Source organism: Muscardinus avellanarius (assembly GCF_963383645.1).
Source record: "Muscardinus avellanarius genome assembly, chromosome: 3".
Taxonomy (NCBI): domain Eukaryota; kingdom Metazoa; phylum Chordata; class Mammalia; order Rodentia; family Gliridae; genus Muscardinus; species Muscardinus avellanarius.
The window spans coordinates 23,415,542-23,434,782 of record NC_137788.1 but is presented as its reverse complement, the minus strand read 5'-3'; the positions used below and the strand labels follow the sequence as shown (position 1 = coordinate 23,434,782).

General features: G+C 40.7%; 1 protein-coding gene across 9 annotated transcripts in view; it reads right to left on the bottom strand.

The window, feature by feature from the left end:
* The window catches only part of EPB41 (erythrocyte membrane protein band 4.1), a gene marked incomplete at both ends in the record, with an annotated part of 108,349 nt that extends 107,600 nt beyond the window's left edge, over positions 1 to 749 (bottom strand). For all 9 annotated transcript variants that reach the window (XM_080691734.1, XM_080691735.1, XM_080691736.1 and 6 more), the window contains one exon: positions 279 to 749. In XM_080691734.1, the coding sequence (XP_080547860.1) occupies positions 279 to 749 (471 nt within the window). The remainder of the gene's footprint in view (positions 1 to 278) is intronic.
* Between the last annotated feature and the right edge of the window lie 18,492 nt (positions 750 to 19,241).

The following is a 19,241-nucleotide window of genomic DNA, read 5'->3' as shown; positions in this document are numbered from 1 at the left end:
ATGTTTTGCCGGGCGTGGTGGCGCACGCTTGTAATCCCCGCGCTTGGGAGGCAGAGACAGGAGGATCGCGCAGGTTCGAAGCCAGCCGCGCTGGCGTAAGAGACCCTGTCTCAAAAATATAAAATAGGTCTGGGAGTGTAGCCCGGAGGAAGAAGGGCTTCCAGGAACCCCAGTACCACCAAAAAAAAAAAAAAAAAAAAAACCAAATGTTTTTCAGTGAAACAAAGTGATAGCCTGCCTTCAGTATACTCACCTCCCACACAGTTATACATCCTTACCTGTGTTTCTGCGCTGCTTAATGAATGAAGATCCAAGGATGGGTCTGTTTTGAGTTCAGGTTCAGGTGCTGCAATTGGAGCCTTTAAAATGATTTCTTCATCAAGACTGGTTCCAAATTCTATCTCTCTCTGACCTCCTTCACCCTTTTCTTTATCAGATTCTGCCTCTTTGACTTCTTCCTCAGAGACCTGAGATTTGGGCCTCTTGAGAAACGAGGAGAGCAGTCGTGACAGGCCCCTGCTTTCTGAAGTCCGGTCCTTGTTCTTGGTCAAGTCTTCGTGGGTAGGAGTGTCCCCATTGGATGCCTTCAGCTTCTGCTCACTCTGGTTCTCTCCCTCAGCGGCAGCTTGGGAAGCCTCTTCTGGCTGAGCTTCCTGTTGGCCTGGGTCTGTGGCTCCCTCACCCTCTTCCTTCTGTTGTTGGTGCTGAGAATTTTCGGCTTCAACCACTAAACTCTTCTCTGTTGTCATGATGTTGCTATCAAAAAGAAGATAGAGAAGAGGGACGTTTATAAGCAAAACACATTATTATAGGCAAACACCCAACCCCTAAAAGATTAATATATTTAGAAATATAATCAACAGAGTGCCAATCCATTAAACAAGAGACTTCCCGTTAAAATAAAAATTTTACTTATATATCCTAAATCAATTATTAATGCCTTGAATCACTAAAGTCATCATGTACAGAGATTAGCTTTAAATAATACCCACTGAGAGCATTTGGGAGGCTGAGCCTGGAGGTTCATGAACACCCTCAGCTACTTAGTGGGGCCCTTTGCAACTCATTAAGACCCTGTTTCAAAATTAAAAAGACTAAAAAAATAGGGCTAGGGGTGTAGCTCAGAGGTACAATGCTCCAGAGTTCCATCCCTAGTACCACTAAATAAATAAATAAATAAATAAATAAATAAATAAATAGCAAATCGTTTATTCTTTCTAAAATAGGATCTTATTTCTATACTGACCTTTGAGGGTATCAATCTGAAAGTGAAGGATTTGCAAGAATATGCTCTGCAAAATTCTCTACACCCCAAGAGATGATTAAACTAAAATGTTCCCCAAGCTGGGCGTGGTGCCACACGCTTGTAATCCCAGCTCTTGGGAGACTGAGACAGGAGGATCACACAGATTCAAAGCCAGCCTCAGCTATTTAGTGAGGCTCTCAGCAACCTAGTGAGACCCTGTTTCCAAATAAAATATAAAATAGGTTTGGTGGTGTAGCCTGGAGGTAGAAAGCCCCTGGGTTCCATCCCCAGCACCACACACACACACACACACAAAAAAAAAAAGTTCCCCAAGTCTTTATTGTTCTTCTTTTTTATATTTCTTGGAATGAATAGACTTCTCTTTTAAGAACAACAAATGAATTTTTAAGGGGTTCTGAGAATTGAACCCAGAGGAATTCTACCACTGAGCTACACCTCCAGCCCTATTTATTTATTTATTTATTTATTTATTTTTGGAGATGGAACCCAGAGACATTCTACCTCCGAGCTACACCCTCAGCCCTATTTTTTAGTCTTTTTTATTTTTGAAACAGGGTCTCACTGAGTTGGGAAGGGCCTCATAAAGTAGCTGAGGCTGTCCGCTAACCTCCAACTTCCAGTCTCTGTCTCCCAAATGCTGAGATTACAAGCATGTGCCACCATGCCAGGCTCCTTTTTATTTTTTAAACTTTGAAACATGATATTACTAAATTTCTGAGGCTGGTCTTGAACCTGTAATCCTCCTCGTTTTAACCTCCCAAGTACTGGGATTACAGGCATGCACCCCCATGCCCAACTGCAAATGCAGAATTCTGATTGTTATCAGAACTGACAACAGCTGTGACAAGTATACAGCGAAATTACATTATTTCCTGAGGCTTTCATGTTATGATACCAGATTACAACCCCTTTTAGGAGTATCCCATTTTAAACTCTTTTAGATTTTTATTTCTGATAAATAAGGTGTGAGGCTAAGGACTCCTTTCACAATTACCAGAAAGGTGAGAAATGAGGCTGAGACAAGAGGATTACAGGTTCAAGGTCAACCCCAGCAACCTAGGGAAACCCTCAGCAATGGAGTGAGACCCTGTTTCAAAATTGAAAAAAAATATATGAAAGGGCTAGGGGTTTAGATCAGATATACAATGCCCCTGGGTTCAATCCCTAGTACTAAAATAAATAAATAAATAGTATTTATTCTTGTGTTTTACTGAAATTTTTTCTTATAGTTTTAAAAGTATTTCCTAAGAAGAGTCTTATAATTTACTTTCAATGAAAAGGTGTCTTATCCATGTACCAGTACTGGGAATGGCCTAGGAAGATTTGGGAAAGCTCTGATTATTAATATATTTCAAAAGAAAATAATTGATATATTTCAAAATAGTTGTGTCGAAATGGCAGCAGACAAGGATAAAGAAAGGACTTGATTTCTGCCTAAAACAGGCAGCTATTCCAATGTAAATAAACCTAGCTCAAAATAATTAACAAGTCAATAGAGGAGAGCTAGGCCTTTCTCTATCTAAAGACAGATCTTAAGAGAGTAGGGTTTGACCTTGCCCTTCACACCTGGCTAGGGGAGGTACCTTTCAGGGATAAGGGGAGGTACCTTACAGGGACGTTCACTAGTCAGAAGTACGTAAACAAGATGGAGGTCATGGGTATAAAAGTCCCGTCCAAATGTGATCCCTTTGGTGTATTCATTTCGAGGCACCCCTCCATGCCAGTCTGGGATGGATCTGTTCCTATTCTCTGTTTTTTCTACTTTCCCTCTTTTTCTGTTTTTCTTTTCTTTTCTTTTCTTTTTTTTTTTTTTTTTTTTTTTTGGTTTCTTTGGGGAGTTTTTGGGAAATTATTCCCAGGGGTCTAACAAAGATCCCTGGGGACAGTTTCCCAAACCGTAACAATCCATAAGAAAGTAGCTGAACTTTTTAAGTTCTCAATAAGTATTCCTTGGTTGTTAAAAAAAAATAAACACAGATGCTAACAATCTATATGCTATATGTGTGTACTTGTTAAACTTTGTTTTAAATCACCTGGCAACCTTTTTTTTTTTTTTTTTTTTTGTACTGAGGGTGGAACCCAGGGGCATTTTACCTCCGAGCTACATTCTCAGTCCAATTTTTATGTTATTTTATTTTATTATTTTTGGGGTGGTACTGGGGTTCCTGGAAGCCCTTCTACCTCCGGCTACACTTCCACGGGCTACACTCCCAGACCTATTTTTATACTTTTTTATGTGGAAACAGGGTCTCTTAAACCAAGGAGGCTGGCTTCGAATCTGTCCTGGCTCTGCCTCCCAAGCGCATGCGCCACCACGCCCAGCCAATTTTTATTTTAAAACAGGGTCTCATTATGTGGATGAGAATCTCACTGCTTGCTGAGGCTATCCTTGAGCCTGCAATCCTTGTATCTCAGCCACCCAAGTACTGGGATTACAGGCGTGCACCACTATGCCTGGCTTCCAGTTCTTTTTCAAAATCTTTGGTTAGCTCTAAGGCTGATTAGAATTTAAACAAATAAAAAGCTGGTGCAGTGGTTCAACATCTGTAATCCCATCTACTTGGGAGGCTGAGGAAAGATGACCTCACATGTGAGGCCAGCTTCTGTGAGACTCTGTTTTAAAATTTAAAAAGGAGCCGGGCGTGGTAGCGCACACTTGTAATCCCAGCATTTGGAGGCTGAGACCAGAGGATCGTGGTTCGCGGACAGCCTCAGCTACTTAGTGAGGCCCTCTGCAACTTAGTGAAACCCAGTTTCAAAATAAAGAATAAAAAATAGGGAAGGGGGTATAGCTTGGAGGTTGAATGCTCCTGGGTTCCATCCTCAGACCCGCAAAAAAAAAAAAAAAAAAAAATTAAAAAGGCCTGGGAGCCAGGTGTGGTGGCACACATTTGTAATCCCAGCATTCGGGAGGCTGAGACAGGAGGATAGCAGTTCACAGCCAGCCTCAGCTACTTAGTGAACTACTCTGCAACTCAATAAAACACTGTTTCAAAATAAAATAAAAGATAAAAATAGGGCTGGGGGTGTAGCTTGGAGGTAGAATGCCCCCTGGGTTATATCTCCAATACCGCAAAAAAATGAAAAAAAAAATTAAAATAAAAAAAGGCTGGGTATGTAACTCAGTGGCAGATCATCTCTGGATCCAATCCCTAGTACTGCAAATAATTAAATATAAAGTTTTGTTTTGTTTTTGTTTTGTTTTGCAGTACTGGGGACTAAATCCATGGGTATTCTACCTCTGAGATATACCCTCAACCCTAGTTTTTATTCTTTATTTGGGGACAGGTTCTCACTAAATTGTGGAGGGCCTCACTAAGTAGCTGGGGCTGCCCAAGAACTGTGACCCTCCTGTCTCAGCTTCCCAAGTACTGGGATTACAAGTGTGCGCTACCACATGCAGCATTAAAATAAACAGTAGAAAGAAAAATTCCTATGGGCCATTCACTGGAAGCTCAAATAAATTTGTCCTGATGAATCAGTTTATATTTGCTATCAAATTCTTCACATTACAAATGACAGGATGAGTAACCAGAGGAATACACAAAGAAGTCAAGCAGCAAAACAGGATAAATGCTCTACAAACAGGCCTTTCCTGTGTAAATGATACTATTTTCATTCTGGATACAAAATCCAAAAGGAGGTATCTATTTACTTGATGACAGAAAGAGACCTTTTGATAAGAAAAAAAAAGAAAAGAAATCAGCACAGCACTGAAAACAAAGTGATGAGCTCCTATTTTGTGTCAATCCTAATCCTCCAAAATCCTGGGAATTATATCCCATCTGGTATCAAAGATGCACTTGTTTTAATAGTGTGTATCTGTTGACTTTAGGCAAGCAAGATTTTTTTAAAAACCTAATACTGACCACATTAAAAAGGTCAATTGATATCTTTCTTTTTTTTTTTCTTTTTGTGGTACTGGGGTGGAACCCAGGGGCTTTTCTACCTTCGGGCTATACACCAAGACCTATTTTATATTTTATTTGGAAACAGGGTCTCACTAAGTTGCTGAGAGCCTCACTAAGTAGCTGAGGCTGACTTTGAACCTGTGAGATCCTCCTGTCTCAGTCTCCCAAGTGCTGAGATTACAAGGTGTGCCACCATGCCTGGCTTATCTTTTATCTTTTTGTTTGTTTGCTTATTTTTTTGTTTTTGTGGTACTGGGGATGGAACCCAGGGGCATTTTACCTCTTAGCTACACTCCCAGTCCTATTTTTTTTATTCTTTATTTTGAAACAGGTGTCACTGAGTAGCAAAGGACCTCAGTAAGTAGCTGAGGTTGACTGTGAACTGCAATCCTCCTATCTCAGCCTCTTGAAATCTTTTCTTTAAAAAAAAAAAAAAATGTTTTCTAGCAGTATAGTCAATGCCCTATAAATGCTTTTGGGGTAGAAAACTTGACAAAAACACTAATTTGGCAGCATTAAGAAAATTTCTCTTACCACCAACATTTAGGGATTAAGTTTAATTATTTAATTATGGGCAATAGTCTTCAAATTAGTTCACAGAGCATCAATCGATGCTTACTGCATGCTAACCAGGTGTAAGGCTTTAGTCTGGCTCTCCGAGGAGTACCATAAAAGAATAATACACAATTCTTAAGGATGAGAAATATATACAAAAAACTAAAACACAAGGCAGTGCCTGATTGTTAATCAAAGACATATAAGTGAAATACCAAGCAAGACAGGGTTATAAAATAAGAACTTTCAACTAGAGTGACCAGGAAAGGCCATATGAAAAGGTGGCTTTTAAGTTGTGCCCTGAAGGATGAGCATTGGTGTCATAGAAAGAGGCTTGAGATACACTGAGCAGGGGAATTGGTGTTAGAAAGAATATTATGGTTCCTCAAGAACTAGCAGGAATTCCAGACACGTTGGAATAAGGTTAAAATAGGGACATAGGAAGAAGTAAGGTTAGATTTATCACCTAAAATTTAGACTAACAAATAATAATAGCAGCTACCATTTATTGAGCACTGAACAAATGCCACGATTATTTCAAATGTTTTACTATGCTATCTTTTTTTTGTGGGTCTGGGAACGGAACCCAGGGGTGTTTGACCTACAAGCTATAACCCCTGTCCTATTTTTTATTCTTTTTTTTTTTTTTTTAAACAGGGTCTCACTAAGTTGCGGAGGGCCTAAGTAGCTGAGGCTGTCTGTGAACCACGATCCTCTGGTCTCAGCCTCCCAATGCCACCACGCCCAGCTTATGCTACTTTCAATCAATCTGTAAGGTGGACATTCTTATTTCTCAAATAAACAGGCTCTAAGCGGTTAAAACATTTGCTTCAGTTCACAGAGCTAGTCCACGCTTTAACAAAACTAGTTAATATACTACGTTGCTTTGTAAATTCTCAGGTTAGTATCTGCCTCTGTAAAGCATGGTACTGCAGATGCTTCGGCCCCAGAAACTCCTTTTGTGAAGAACTATAGACATCCTCTTCAGTCTGGTTAAGAGCACTCTACTCCCACCAGTTTCAAGTCCCACACCCATGTATGTATTTCTCCCAATATACAATATATGCGGAGATGGCTTGGAGAAGCGGAGAGAGAGGCAAAAATGACAGTGTAAGAAAGGGCTTGAGTATCGATGGTTTGGATTTTTTTCTTCAAGGCAGTGGAGAGCCATTGAAGGTTTTAAAATAGGAAAGTGAATAAATAAAGTGGAGGTGGGGAGAAGGGCACCAATGGTTAGGTAAATTCAGGTTATCAAGTGAATATGCACAATGGAAATCCCTAGGGAAGCTGAAACCAATACGGGCAGAGAAACTTGAAAGGCCTTGCAACTAAGAATCGCTGTTGTCCTTAGTTTTTCTAGTTTGTTCTCATTAGAACACTTTTCATTAACCAGGCAGTTAATGAACTTTAAGGCATATTTATTTATTTATTTATTTATTGTGGTACTGGGGGATGGAACCCAGGGGCGTTCTACCTCCAAGCAACATCTCCAGCTCTATTTTTTCTTCTTTATTTTGAAACAGGGTCTCACTGAGTTCCGGAGGGCCTCACTAAGTAGCTGAGGCTGGCCCTGAACTGCGATCCTCAGGTCTCCGCCTCCCAAATGCTGGGATTACAAGTGTGCCACCACACCCGGCTCAAGGCCTTTTTATAATACACCTCTCTCAGCCTACTCTGATAAATGGCATAATAAATGATACCCAGCAATAAAACCAAAATAGGAAAGAGACTAGAGATGGATATCTCACAGGTACCTCAAAACATTTCCAAAATTAAACTTTCCATTCATTCTCATTGTCTCTCTCTCTCTCTCCCCCCCTCCTGTTTTTCTTTCCTCCATAAATGTCTCAATCATATCGCCCACCCCTTATGTCATAAAGCTAAGTATGATTCTTGTCTTAGCCTTTTCTTTTCTCTTCCCCAACAACTCTACCTCCAACATATATTTAGAGCCAGTCCACTCATCACCTCTACAGCTACCAGGTTTGTGCAAGTCTCAGGTAGGTCCTTAAATGCTCCGGCTTTGCGACCTCGCCAGCCTCCCCAATCCTCATCACTTGAGGTTACCCAACTTGACAAGAGATCACAAGAAAAACTTCTTCAGGTCCTCAATGAACGTGCCCCACGGAAAAACAGAAATAAAATTCTAAAAGAACTAATTATCTTTAGCTGCATTTCTAGACAAGCGTGCACATTTGACTCATCAACATATATTGTGAGAATGTTACAATGCTCTAGGCACTATAAAAAGTAGAAGGCTAAAAAAAAAAAAGTAGAAGGCTATGCTAATGAATAAGACAAACTGTAAACTGTCCCCGACCTCCCAGACTTCATTCTCCACCTAGAATAAGATGGAAAACAATAATCCAGTTCACAGCAGTGTGTGTGTGTGTGTGTGTGTGTGTGTGTGTGTGTGTATGTGTGTGTGTGTGTGTTTTATTGGGGGTGGAAGCCAGGTACCTTGTACATCCAGGCTACACCTTCAGCCCTATTTTATTTTTTATTTTGAAACAAGGTCTCACTAGTTGAAGGAAGTCTCACTACTTGATGAGGCTGTCCTCCAACCTGCGCGCGCGTGCGTGCATGTGTGCGTGCGTGAGTGTGTGTGTGTACGCGCTAGGGGTGGAACCCTTCTATCTCCGGGCTGCACTCCCAGACCTATTTTATATTTTATTTGGAAACAGGGTCTCTTAAGCCAACAAGGCTGGCTTCTAACCTGCGCGATCCCCTGTCTCTGCCTCCCAAGCACACATGCGCCACCACGCCCACCTATATTGCATCTTAAATCTTTCATTTAGTTCTGAGCAGTTTAAAGAGAATGGAATCTGTTAAAGAAAAGATAGAAGATAATGATGGAATTTGATGCTTAGTCTAGAAAACAGAATCCAAAGAAGGGATGTGATTGGTGCTGCTAAATTGTGTATGATTCTTTTCTTTCTGGTACTGGGAATCGAATTCAGGGCCATTCTACTTCTGAGATACACCCCTAGCCCTTTTCATCTTTTGTTTTAAAATAGGATCTCATTAAGTTGCAAAGAGTCTTGTTACACTGCTGAGGATGGCCTCAAATTTGTGATCCTCCTGTCTCAGCTTCAGATACTGGGATTACCGGCATGTGCTACCACACCCAGCTCACCTATATGATGTTGTTGTTGTTGTTGTTACTTGTGCTGCTGGGGATTGACCCAGGGGCATTCTATTTCCGAGTTATACCCCTAACCCTAATTCTTATTCTTTCTTTCTTATTTATTTGCGGTACTGGGGATGGAACCCAGAGGCATTCTATTTCCGTGCTACACCCGCAGCCCTACTTTTTATTCTTTATTTTGAAACAAGGTCTTTCTGATTTACAAAGGGCCTCACTAAGCAGTAGCCGAAGCTGTCCTCAACCATGATCCTCTTGTCTCAGTCTCCAAAATACTGGAATTACAAGCATGCGCCACTACACCTGGCGTGTGTGTGTGTGTGTGTGTGTGTGTGTGTGTGTGTGTGTGGAGGGGGGGGTACTGGAGATGGAACCCTTTTACCTCCGGGCTACACTCCCAGACCTATTTTATATTTTTTACTTGGAAACAGGGTCTCTTAAGCCAGCAAGGCTGGCTTCGAACCAGCGCGATCCTCCTGTTTCCACCTCCCAAGTGCGGGGATTACAAGCTTGCACCACCATGCCCAGCCACACCTGGATTTTTTATTCTTCATTTTGAAACAGGGTCTAAGTTGCAGAAGGCCTCACTAAATAGCTGAGGCTGGCTGCAAACCTATGATTCTCCTCTCTGCCTTCCAAATACTAGGATTACAAGTGTGTGTCAATATATATATATATATATTTTTTTTTGGGGGGGGGGGTGGTACTAAGGATGGATCCCAGGGGCCTTCTGCCTCTAAGCTAAACTCCAAGCCCTATTTTTTATTCTTTTTTTTTTTCTTCTTTTGGTGGTACTGGGGGTGGAACCTAGGGGCCTTCTACCTCCAGGTTACACTCCCAGACCTATTTTTATATTTTTATCTGGAAACAGGGTCTCTTAAGCCAGCTGAGGCTGGCTTCGAGCCTGAGCGATCCTCCTGTCTCAGCCTCCCAAGCACAGAGATTACAAGCATGTGCCACCATGCCCGGCTTTTTATTCTTTATTTTGAAACAGGATCTCATGGAGTTGCACAGGACCTCACTAAGTAGCTGTCATAAACCATGATCCTCCTGTCTCAGCCTCCCAAGTGTTGGGATTACAAGCGTGCACCACCACACTCAGCTTTCCCTTATGTTTTTTTGTTTGTTTGTTTGTTTGTTTGTTTTTGTGGTACTGGGGTTTCTGGAAGCCCTTCTACCTCCAGGCTACACTCCCAGACCTATTTTATACTTTATGTTTGGAAACAGGGTCTCCTAAGCCAGTGCGCACGGCTGGCTTCGAACCTGCGTGATCCTCCTGTCTCTGCCTCCCAAGCGCGGGGATTACAAGCGTGCGCCACCACACCCGGCTCCCCTTATGTTTTAAATCATTTTTAGTTTATTTATAATACTCAACACAGTGTAAATGCTATGTAAATAGCTACTATGCTGTAATGTTTAGGGAATAATGATGAGGAAAAGCCTGTATTTGTTTAGTGAAGGTGCATATTTTTCTAATTTTTTTATGTACAGGTGATTGAAGCAAGGGATGTAAAGCCAGAGATTCAGAGTGTAGACTGTATCACCAAAAATATTTACTCAGAAGTTGAATGTCCATCTGTCATGGATGTCAAAGAAAGGATTCTTACATTGGGGAGGTCTCTAACTTAACTTAAAGATATTGCCCAATGCTTTTTGTCTTTTTTTCTTTTCTTTTGGTACTAGGGATTAAACCCAGAGTCACTGTACCTCTGAGCTGGACCTCCAGCCCTATTTTATTTTTTATTTTGAAACAGGGTCTCACTAAGTTGCTCAAAGTTTTGCTAAATTTCTAAGACTGACTTGGAATCTGTGATCCTTCTGTTTAAGCCTCTCAAGTACTAGGATTTCAGATGTGCACCACCAAGCCCAGGCAATGGGATTTTACAACTAGGGAGGAGGTAAGAAAAACACAAAAGAGATATTAGAATAGTGATACAAATTGATTACTTTCTTTCATTCTTTCCTTGTTTGTTCTTGTAGTTCTGGGGATTAAACCCAGGGCTTCATAATGCTAGGCAAGCATTCTACCACTGAGCTATACTCCTGCCCTTTTTATTTCTCTGTATGTGTGTGCACATGTGTGTACATATGTGGCAGGGGCTGGGGGACTGAACTCAGGGGAATTCCAATTCTGAGCTATACCCCCAGCTTTATTTCATTATTTTATTTTGAAAACAAGGCCTCACTAAGTTGCTGTGGCTGGCTGAGAACCTGTGATAGTCCTGTCTCAGCCTCCCAAGTATTGAGGTTACAAGTGTGCACCACCGTAGCTGGGATTACAGGTTTACATCACTATGTCTGAATAAGGGGAAGGAACATAAATAAAGAATAAAAGGCTCTTTTATTTTTCCTATCAGACAACAAAATCTAGTGGCTTTCTTTCAGAAGGAAATAAATATGTAAGTATTTATATACTAAGATTATGTTAAATTGGGTGTGACAGTGCATGCTTGCAATCCCAGCATTTGGGAGGCTAAGAAGAGAGGATTACAGTTCACGGACAGCCTCAGCTACTTAGTGAGACCCTTTGCAACTCAGTGAGACCCTGTTTCCAAATAAAAAATTAAAAATAGGGCTGGTGGTGTAGCTCAGAGGTAGAATGCCCCTGGGTTCCATCCCCAGTATCAAAAAAAAAAAAAAATAGATTATACTAGAAAATAGCTTGTTTCCTTATAAAATCAGTTTCCCCAAACTACAAGAAAGTCCTATCTTGTATAACATAAAGTGCACTAAGGTAACTAGCAGTGTGCTTTTCAGAATTAAACAGTAATTCTTCTTCCATCCTCTTGAAGTTATTTGAACCTTAAACTACTCTTTATGAAGACTTACTTGCCATATGGAGTGAATCAGGAATGTCACCCAGCATGAACATGCTGTTTTCAACAACTTGGTTTTAAGTCATTTCTATGGTGACTAATACCATTGAATCAACTCATTCAAAGATACTTTAAAATAAACAAACTTACTCATCTTCTTCCAAAAAGACCAGAAAATGTTTTTTTGCTTCTCTGCATTATTCAAGCTTGTACTTAAGAAAATTTCTAGATAAACTGGGCATGGTGACCGATGCCTGTAATCCCAGTTCTTAGGAGGCTGAGAGAGAAGGATCAGAGATTCAAGGATAACCTCAGCAATTCAGTGAGAGCCTCAGCAACTTAGTGAGACCCTGCTTCAAAATATAAAATAAAATAGGCCTAGGGTTCTAGCTCAGAAGTAGAGTGCCCTTCTGCATACTATTTTGGCACTTCCAGAATAACAATTCCTGACAGCTACTAGGCATCACTAAGGAAGAAGTGAGACAAAAGAATTCATTTTCTGCCAGACATGGTGACACACGCTTATAATGATGACACACGCTTATAATCACAGAATTTGGGAGGCTAAGATTGGAGGATGGCGGTTCGCAAACAGCCTCAGCTACTTAGTGAGGCCCATTGCAACTCAGTGAGACCCTGTTTCAAAATAAAGAATAAAAAATAGGGCTGGGGCAGGTGTGGTGATGCACACTTGTAATCCCAGCGCTTGGGAGGCTGAGACAGGAGGATCGCACAAGTTCGAAGCCAGCCTCGGCTACTGAGTGAGGCTCTCAGCAACTTAGTGAGACCCTGTTTCCAAATAAGGTATAAAATAGGTCTGGGAGTATAGCCCAGAGGTAGAAAAGCCCCTGGGTTCCACCCCCAGTTCCACAAGAAAAAAAAAGGGGGGGCTAGGGGTGTAGCTCCGAGGTAGAATGTCCCTGGGTTCCATAAGAAAGAAGAAAGAAAGAAAGAAAGAAAGAAAGAAAGAAAGAAAGAAAGAAAGAAAGAAAGAAAGAAGAGGAGGAAGGGAGGGAGGGAGGAAGGAAGGATTGATTTTCCATACAATGATTTTTTATTCTCTTTAAATGCCAAGGTTTGAGCTGGGTACAGTGGCAACATGCCTATAATCCCAGTACTTGGGAGGCTGAGACAGAATGATCACAGGTTTGAGGCTAGCAATTCAGCCAGGCCCACAGCAACATAGCCAGATCCTATTTCAAAAAAGAAAAATAAGCCGGGCATGGTGGTGACATTTATAATCCCCGCGCTTGGGAGGCTGAGACAGGAGGATAGCACAGGTTCGAAGCCAGCCTCAGCTATTTAGTGAGGCTCTCAGCAACTTAGTGAGACCCTGTTTCCAAATAAAATATAGAATAGGTTTGGGAACCGGGCATGGAGGCGCACGCTTGTAATCCCCGCGCTTGGGAGGCAGAGACAGGAGGATCACGCAGGTTCGAAGTCCATAGCACTGGCTTGCAAAACCGAAACCAGTTCCAAATAAAAAGTATAAAATAGGTCTGGGAGTGTACCCCGGAAGTAAAAGGGCTTCCAGGAACCCCAGTACCACCAAAAACAACAACAACAAAAAAGGTTTGGGAATATAGCACAGAGGTAGAAAGCCTCTGGGTTCAACCCCCAGTACCACTCCCCCCCAAAAAAAAGAAAAAAGAAAAAGAAAAAAATGACAGAGGGTGTAGCTCAGAGGTAGAATTCCCCACAGTTTAACCGCCAATATTAAATAAATATGTCAAAATGTTATTTTAGCCATTCTGGATGGAAATCCCTATAAAATTGATTATATACTTCCTTGTTTCAGTTTCAAAATCTATTGAACATAATTAAACCTTTCTTGACTTAGTCATCACTAGGAGCTTCAATTACTATGCAGTGCTAATGTCCTCATGGGCCACTGAAGTCCACAGGAATAGTTAGCTGTGCCATACCTGAATACTAGGTTTTTCTTTCTTTTCTTTTTTCTTTTTGCCGTACTGGGGATGGAACCCAGAGGCATTTTACCTCTGAGTGGAACCCCCAGCCCTAATTCTTTTATTCCTTATTTTTGAAACAGGGTCTCACTGAGTTGCAAAGGGCCTCACTAAGTAGCTGAGGCTGTCCAGGAACTGTGATCCTCTAGTCTGCCTCCCAAATGCTGGGATTACAAGTGTGCGCCACCATGTCTGGCAATACTAGGTTTTTCTATTACTTGTATTTGCCTTTAATAGCTTTTCTATTTATTTGCAGAGTTAACTCATACTTCCTGCTGATGTCAAAGTGCTAACAAGCAGCTTCTAACATCTCCTCTTTTAATCTACCAATAACTAAGAAACCAAGTAGCAAATAGCTAAGTGTATTAAAATTGTGGCTAAAATAAAGAACAAATCCTAAGAAAGACTAATGAGCCATGTTACTGAAGTAGTAACTCCAATACATGGCTTTTTGTTGTTGTTGAAAAAATGAGGATTGAACCCAGGAACATTCTACCTCTGAGCTACACCCCTAGACCTATTTTTTTTATTGTTGAAACAGGGTCTCACAAAGTTGCGGAGGGCTAAGTAGCTGAGGCTGGCCATGAATCTGCAATCTTCCTGTACTGGGATTATAAGCGGCACCACCACACTCGCGTTCATTTATGACTTTTTAATGACATACTATGTATTTGTTACTTATTTTATTATTCATCTACCCTACTAAAATGTAAATTCCTTTGAAACAAAATATTTTTCTAGTCTTGTTCATCACTTCATCCCTAGTGCCTAAAATGCTGGCCCCAAATTATCAACTGAATAAGTGGACAAATGAAAGAATCTGACTTTTATATGCCCAAAGGCCAAAACCACTTTTCTCAGGATAAAAGATGTGCATATGATTCATATGAAGAATAAGGGAACTGAAAGAAACCAGACACAACCAAGAATACAAAATGCCTATCTACATATGCAAGGTACTTAGAAAGTGGATATACTCCTTTTAGAATAAATTAATGATGGCAAATAATCAAATAAGACACTTTATATTCCTCTTCTACAGCTTTTTTAAACATGGGGGGGGGGCTGGGTGGAACCCAGAGGCATTTGACCTCTGCGCTACACCCCCTGCCCTATATTTTATTCTTTATTTTGAAACAGGGTCTCACTAAGTTGCAGAGGGCCTAAGTAGCTGAGGCTGTCCGTGAACCTCGATCCTCCAGTCTCAGCCTCCCGAATGCTGGGATTACAAGCATGTGCAACCACGTCCGCCTTTTTAAAAAACTTTTAAATATCTGCTGTTCTAAAGAAAAATACTCACAGGAGAATGCTTTCATAATTTAAGTATAAAATAATTTGCTAAATTACTGTATAGCAGTCAAAGGAAATCAATATGCCATCCCATGTAGAAGTACAAAACCTTCAAAATGCTCAAGTTTATTCCTAATATTTTCTGATGCAGTCTGGCTAATCTCTAACAAAGAGAACACTGAAAGAAGACCCAAGGGATGAGCATCACCTCAAATTGCAATTACTTTGAATTCCCTAAGGGTACAGTTCTGGGTCAGCTCCTTGGAATCTGAGTCCAGAGAGAGGTAGGCCAGCATTCCCAACTAACCTCTGGGTCATTCTTTATATTGTTCTGAAAAATGAGGATCGCTGTTCAGGGCCAGCCTGAGCTACTTAGTGAGCCGACCCCCCACCCCCGCAACTCGGTAAGACCCTGTTTCAAAATAAAGAAGAAAAAATAGAGCTGCGGATGTTGCTCAGATGTAGAAGGGTTTCCAGGAACCCCAGTACCACCAAAAAAAAAAAAGAAAAGAAAAGAAAAGAAAGAAAGAAAGAGAAAAAAATGAGGCTGTATTTCAATGCTGCCAAGAGGATCATGACCCAAACAAATACTCAGAAACCTTATTACTTCATTCTACACCTACATCTAATTAATTCACCTTCTTTCACTGATATAGTCTCCAGACTAACCTTATTCTTTCCCTGAACTAAATCCCAGCAGAAAATAAATTTCAAATTTTTCTATAGCTGGGTACAACAGCACATGCCTTGTAATCGCGGTACTCAGGAGGCTGAGACAGAACGATCTCCCGTTTCAGGCCAGCCTCAGCAACTTAACAAGACTCACAACTTAGCAAGACCCTGCTTCAAAATAAAAAATGAAAGCTGGCCATGGTGGCACATACCTGTAATCTTAGACATGGGAGACTGAGACAGGAAAATCAGATTTAAAGCCAGCCTCAGCAATTTAGTGAGGTTCCCAGCAACTTAGCGAGAACCTGTTTCCAAATAAAAAATAAAATAGGGCTGGACAAAGACTGGAGCAGTAGAAGGCCCATGGACTCTATCCCTAGTACCACAAACAAACAAATGAGTGGAGATGTAGCTCAGAGGTAGAATACTTCAGGGTTCAATCCCCAGTACCAAAAAAAAGTAATTATAAAATACTTCCTTAGGTTATTCAGGTTCTGTGAAGATGTTAAAACAATAAAATAGCCGAGCATGGTGGCGCACGCTTGTAATCCCCGCGCTTGGGAGGCAGAGACAGGAGGATCGCGCAGGTTCGAAGCCAGCTGTGCTGGCGTTAAGAGACCCTGTTTCAAAAATATAAAATAGGTCTGGGAGTGTAGCCTGGAGGTAGAAGGGCTTCCAGGAACCCCAGTACCACCAAAAAAAAAACAAACAATAAAATAATATTCTCATTGGAGCCCAATAAGAATTATAGTATCAATAAAGGCTTTTCCCTTCGTAACTAATCAACTAAATATTTTTCTCCTTTGGGGAAAAAGAAAATTAAAGTTTTATCATAATTATAAGCAATATTTAAAACCCCATTCACTAATTCTACATTTACTGAATATATCCTATTATTCCAGGCATCATCCTGAGAGTCAAGGTTGCAAAAAAAAAATTTTAAAAGATGTAGCTTCTGCTCTCAAAGAGTACAGAGTCTTTTTAAAATGAAAGGGAAGAGCAAGCAATTATATAGTAATATATGCAGAAAGTAAGCAGAGCACAGAGGAAAGGCATTTGAACCAACTGTCAGGAAAGGCCTGAGAGACAATCTGAGCTGGTTCTTAAAAGATGAGTAGGAGTGGGTTAGGTGAAGAAGGCAGGAAAGAGCACGATGACCTGAACACGCGCCTCCAAGAAGCAGGAGCACCTGAGTGAAGAGTAAGGCAGTTCCCTGGGACTGCAGTAACCAAATACAAGGCGACATAAAATAATTGAGAGTATGATAGGCTTAAGAATAGGTTGGAATATCTAGCTTGCACAAGGACTGGGTTCAATCCCCAGTACTTAAAAAAAGAAGTTGAGTAGATTATGAAAAACTGACTTTTGCAATGTTCAAGAATTTATACCTGAGCTGGGTATGGTAGTGTGTGCCTGTAATCCCAGTACTTAGGAGGCAGAGACAGGAATCATAGGTTCATGGCCAGCCTCAGCGATTTAGTGAGACTCTGCAACTTAGTGAGATCCTGTTTCAAAACAAAAGTAAAATTAAGCTGGGGGTGTAGCTCAGAAGTACACAGAATTTATACCTGAACTTCTATAAAATATGGAGTCACTAAACATAACAGAACCACAGAAAAAAATGCATTGAGGTTTTGTTTTTTTTTAAGAGAGATGGGAGGAAGTAGAAACAAAGAAATTAATACTATTAAGTTCTCAAAAAAAGTTTGATGAAATACCAGTAGAAGCAAAGATAATAGGATAGAAAAAGAAAAGACATAAATTTTTTAAAACTACTTAAGAAAGTACGACAGTGGATTACAGTACCAGCTTTAGAACCAGGGAAAAAAACCCTTACTAGTATATATGATCTCTGGGACATTCCTTCAGTTTTCTAAGCCTCAGTTTCTCCATATGTAAAATCACCCCTACTTCATGGTGTTTTTTTTCCCAAGGATTAAATGAAAAATATAAACCATTTTGTACAATAACTAGCAAGCTGATAAATTCTCACTCTATACTAACAATTATTATTCATAAGAACGACGGGCCTTGGTGTTTAATATTAAGTCACAAAAGAAAGGAAATCAGAGCTGATGTGCAAATTTTACTAGAGTGATAGATGGAGTAACAGTGTTTGTTGGGTGGTTGGATTGAAAGCAGAACCCACTGCATGCTAAGTGGGCTCTCTACCACAAAGCTACACTGCAGCCCAGAAAGAGCGTAAGTTCTGAGTTTACATATGTTGAGTCTATAGAATGGCCAAAAGAGTTTAAAGGTGCTAAAAATCATTCTAAGTCTGCAAAAACAAAGCTGACCAAGAATAACCCTGTGTATGTAAAAACCAATAAAATGAGGGTTACAATGAAATATTATAGAATGTTAAAAACATCCATTAGAATAATAAATCATCTAGTCTAGTGGTTCTTTTTTTTTTTTTTTTTTTTTTTTGCAGTATTGGGGATGGAACCCAGGGGCATTATACCTCTGAGGTACACCTCCAACACTAGTTTTTTGTCTTTTTATTTTTGAAACAGGGTCTCACTGAGTTGCAAAGGGCCTTGCTAAGTAGCTGAGGCTGGCTGTGAACTGCAATCCTCCAGTCTCTGCCTCTCAAATGCTGGGATTACAGGTGTACACCACCACACCTGGCTAGTGGCTCTTTTTGTTGCCAGGAACCATCTCCCAGCATTTGGGAGGGTGAAACAGGAGGATTGCAGTTCAAGAACAGCCTCAGCTAATACCTAGTGAGGTCCTTTGCAACTCAGTGAGACCCTTTTTCTTTTCTTTTCTTTTTTTTTTTTTTTTTTTTTTTTTTTGCGGGTCTGGGGATGGAGCCCAGGGGCATTTGACCTCCGGGCTACACCCCCTGCCCTATTTTTTATTCTTTATTTTGAAACCGGATCTCACTGAGTTGCAGAGGTCTCACTAGGTAGCTGAGGCTGTCCGCGAACCACGATCCTCCAGTCTCAGCCTCCCGAATGCTGGGATTACAAGCATGCGCCAACACACCCGACAGTAAGACCCTTTTTCAAAATAAAGAATAAAAATAGGGATAAGGGTATAGCTCGGAGGTAGAATGTCCTTACATTCCATCCCTAGTATAAAAGAAAATAAAAAAAGAATATGATGAGTTGGGTATGGTGGCGCACACTTATAATCCCAGTACTTGGGAGGCTGAGACAGGAGGATCGCAGGTTCAATGACAGTCTCAGCTATTTACTGAAGGCTGGGAATATAAACTTAGTGATAAGACTGCTAGCCAACATGTGTGAAGCCCTGGGTTTGAGCCCCAGCACTGCAAAAAATAAAAATTAAAAAAATAAATTCAACAGTAGATTAAGAACCCTCTCATCTATTCCCTTCAATTGAGATACATTAGGTTAAAAACAGACAAATTAGACTTCCTCAAAATTTACTTTGAGCCAGGTGTGGTGGTGCACGCTTTTAATCCCAGTACTTGAGAGCCAGAGATTGAAGGATTGTGGTTCTCATACAATCTCAGCTACTTAGTGAGGCCTTCCACAACTTAATGAGACCCTGTTTCAAAATACAGAATAAAAAATAGGGCAGGGGGTGTAGCTTGTAAGTAGAATGCCCCTGGGATCCATCTCCAGACCTTCCCCCAACAAAAATTTT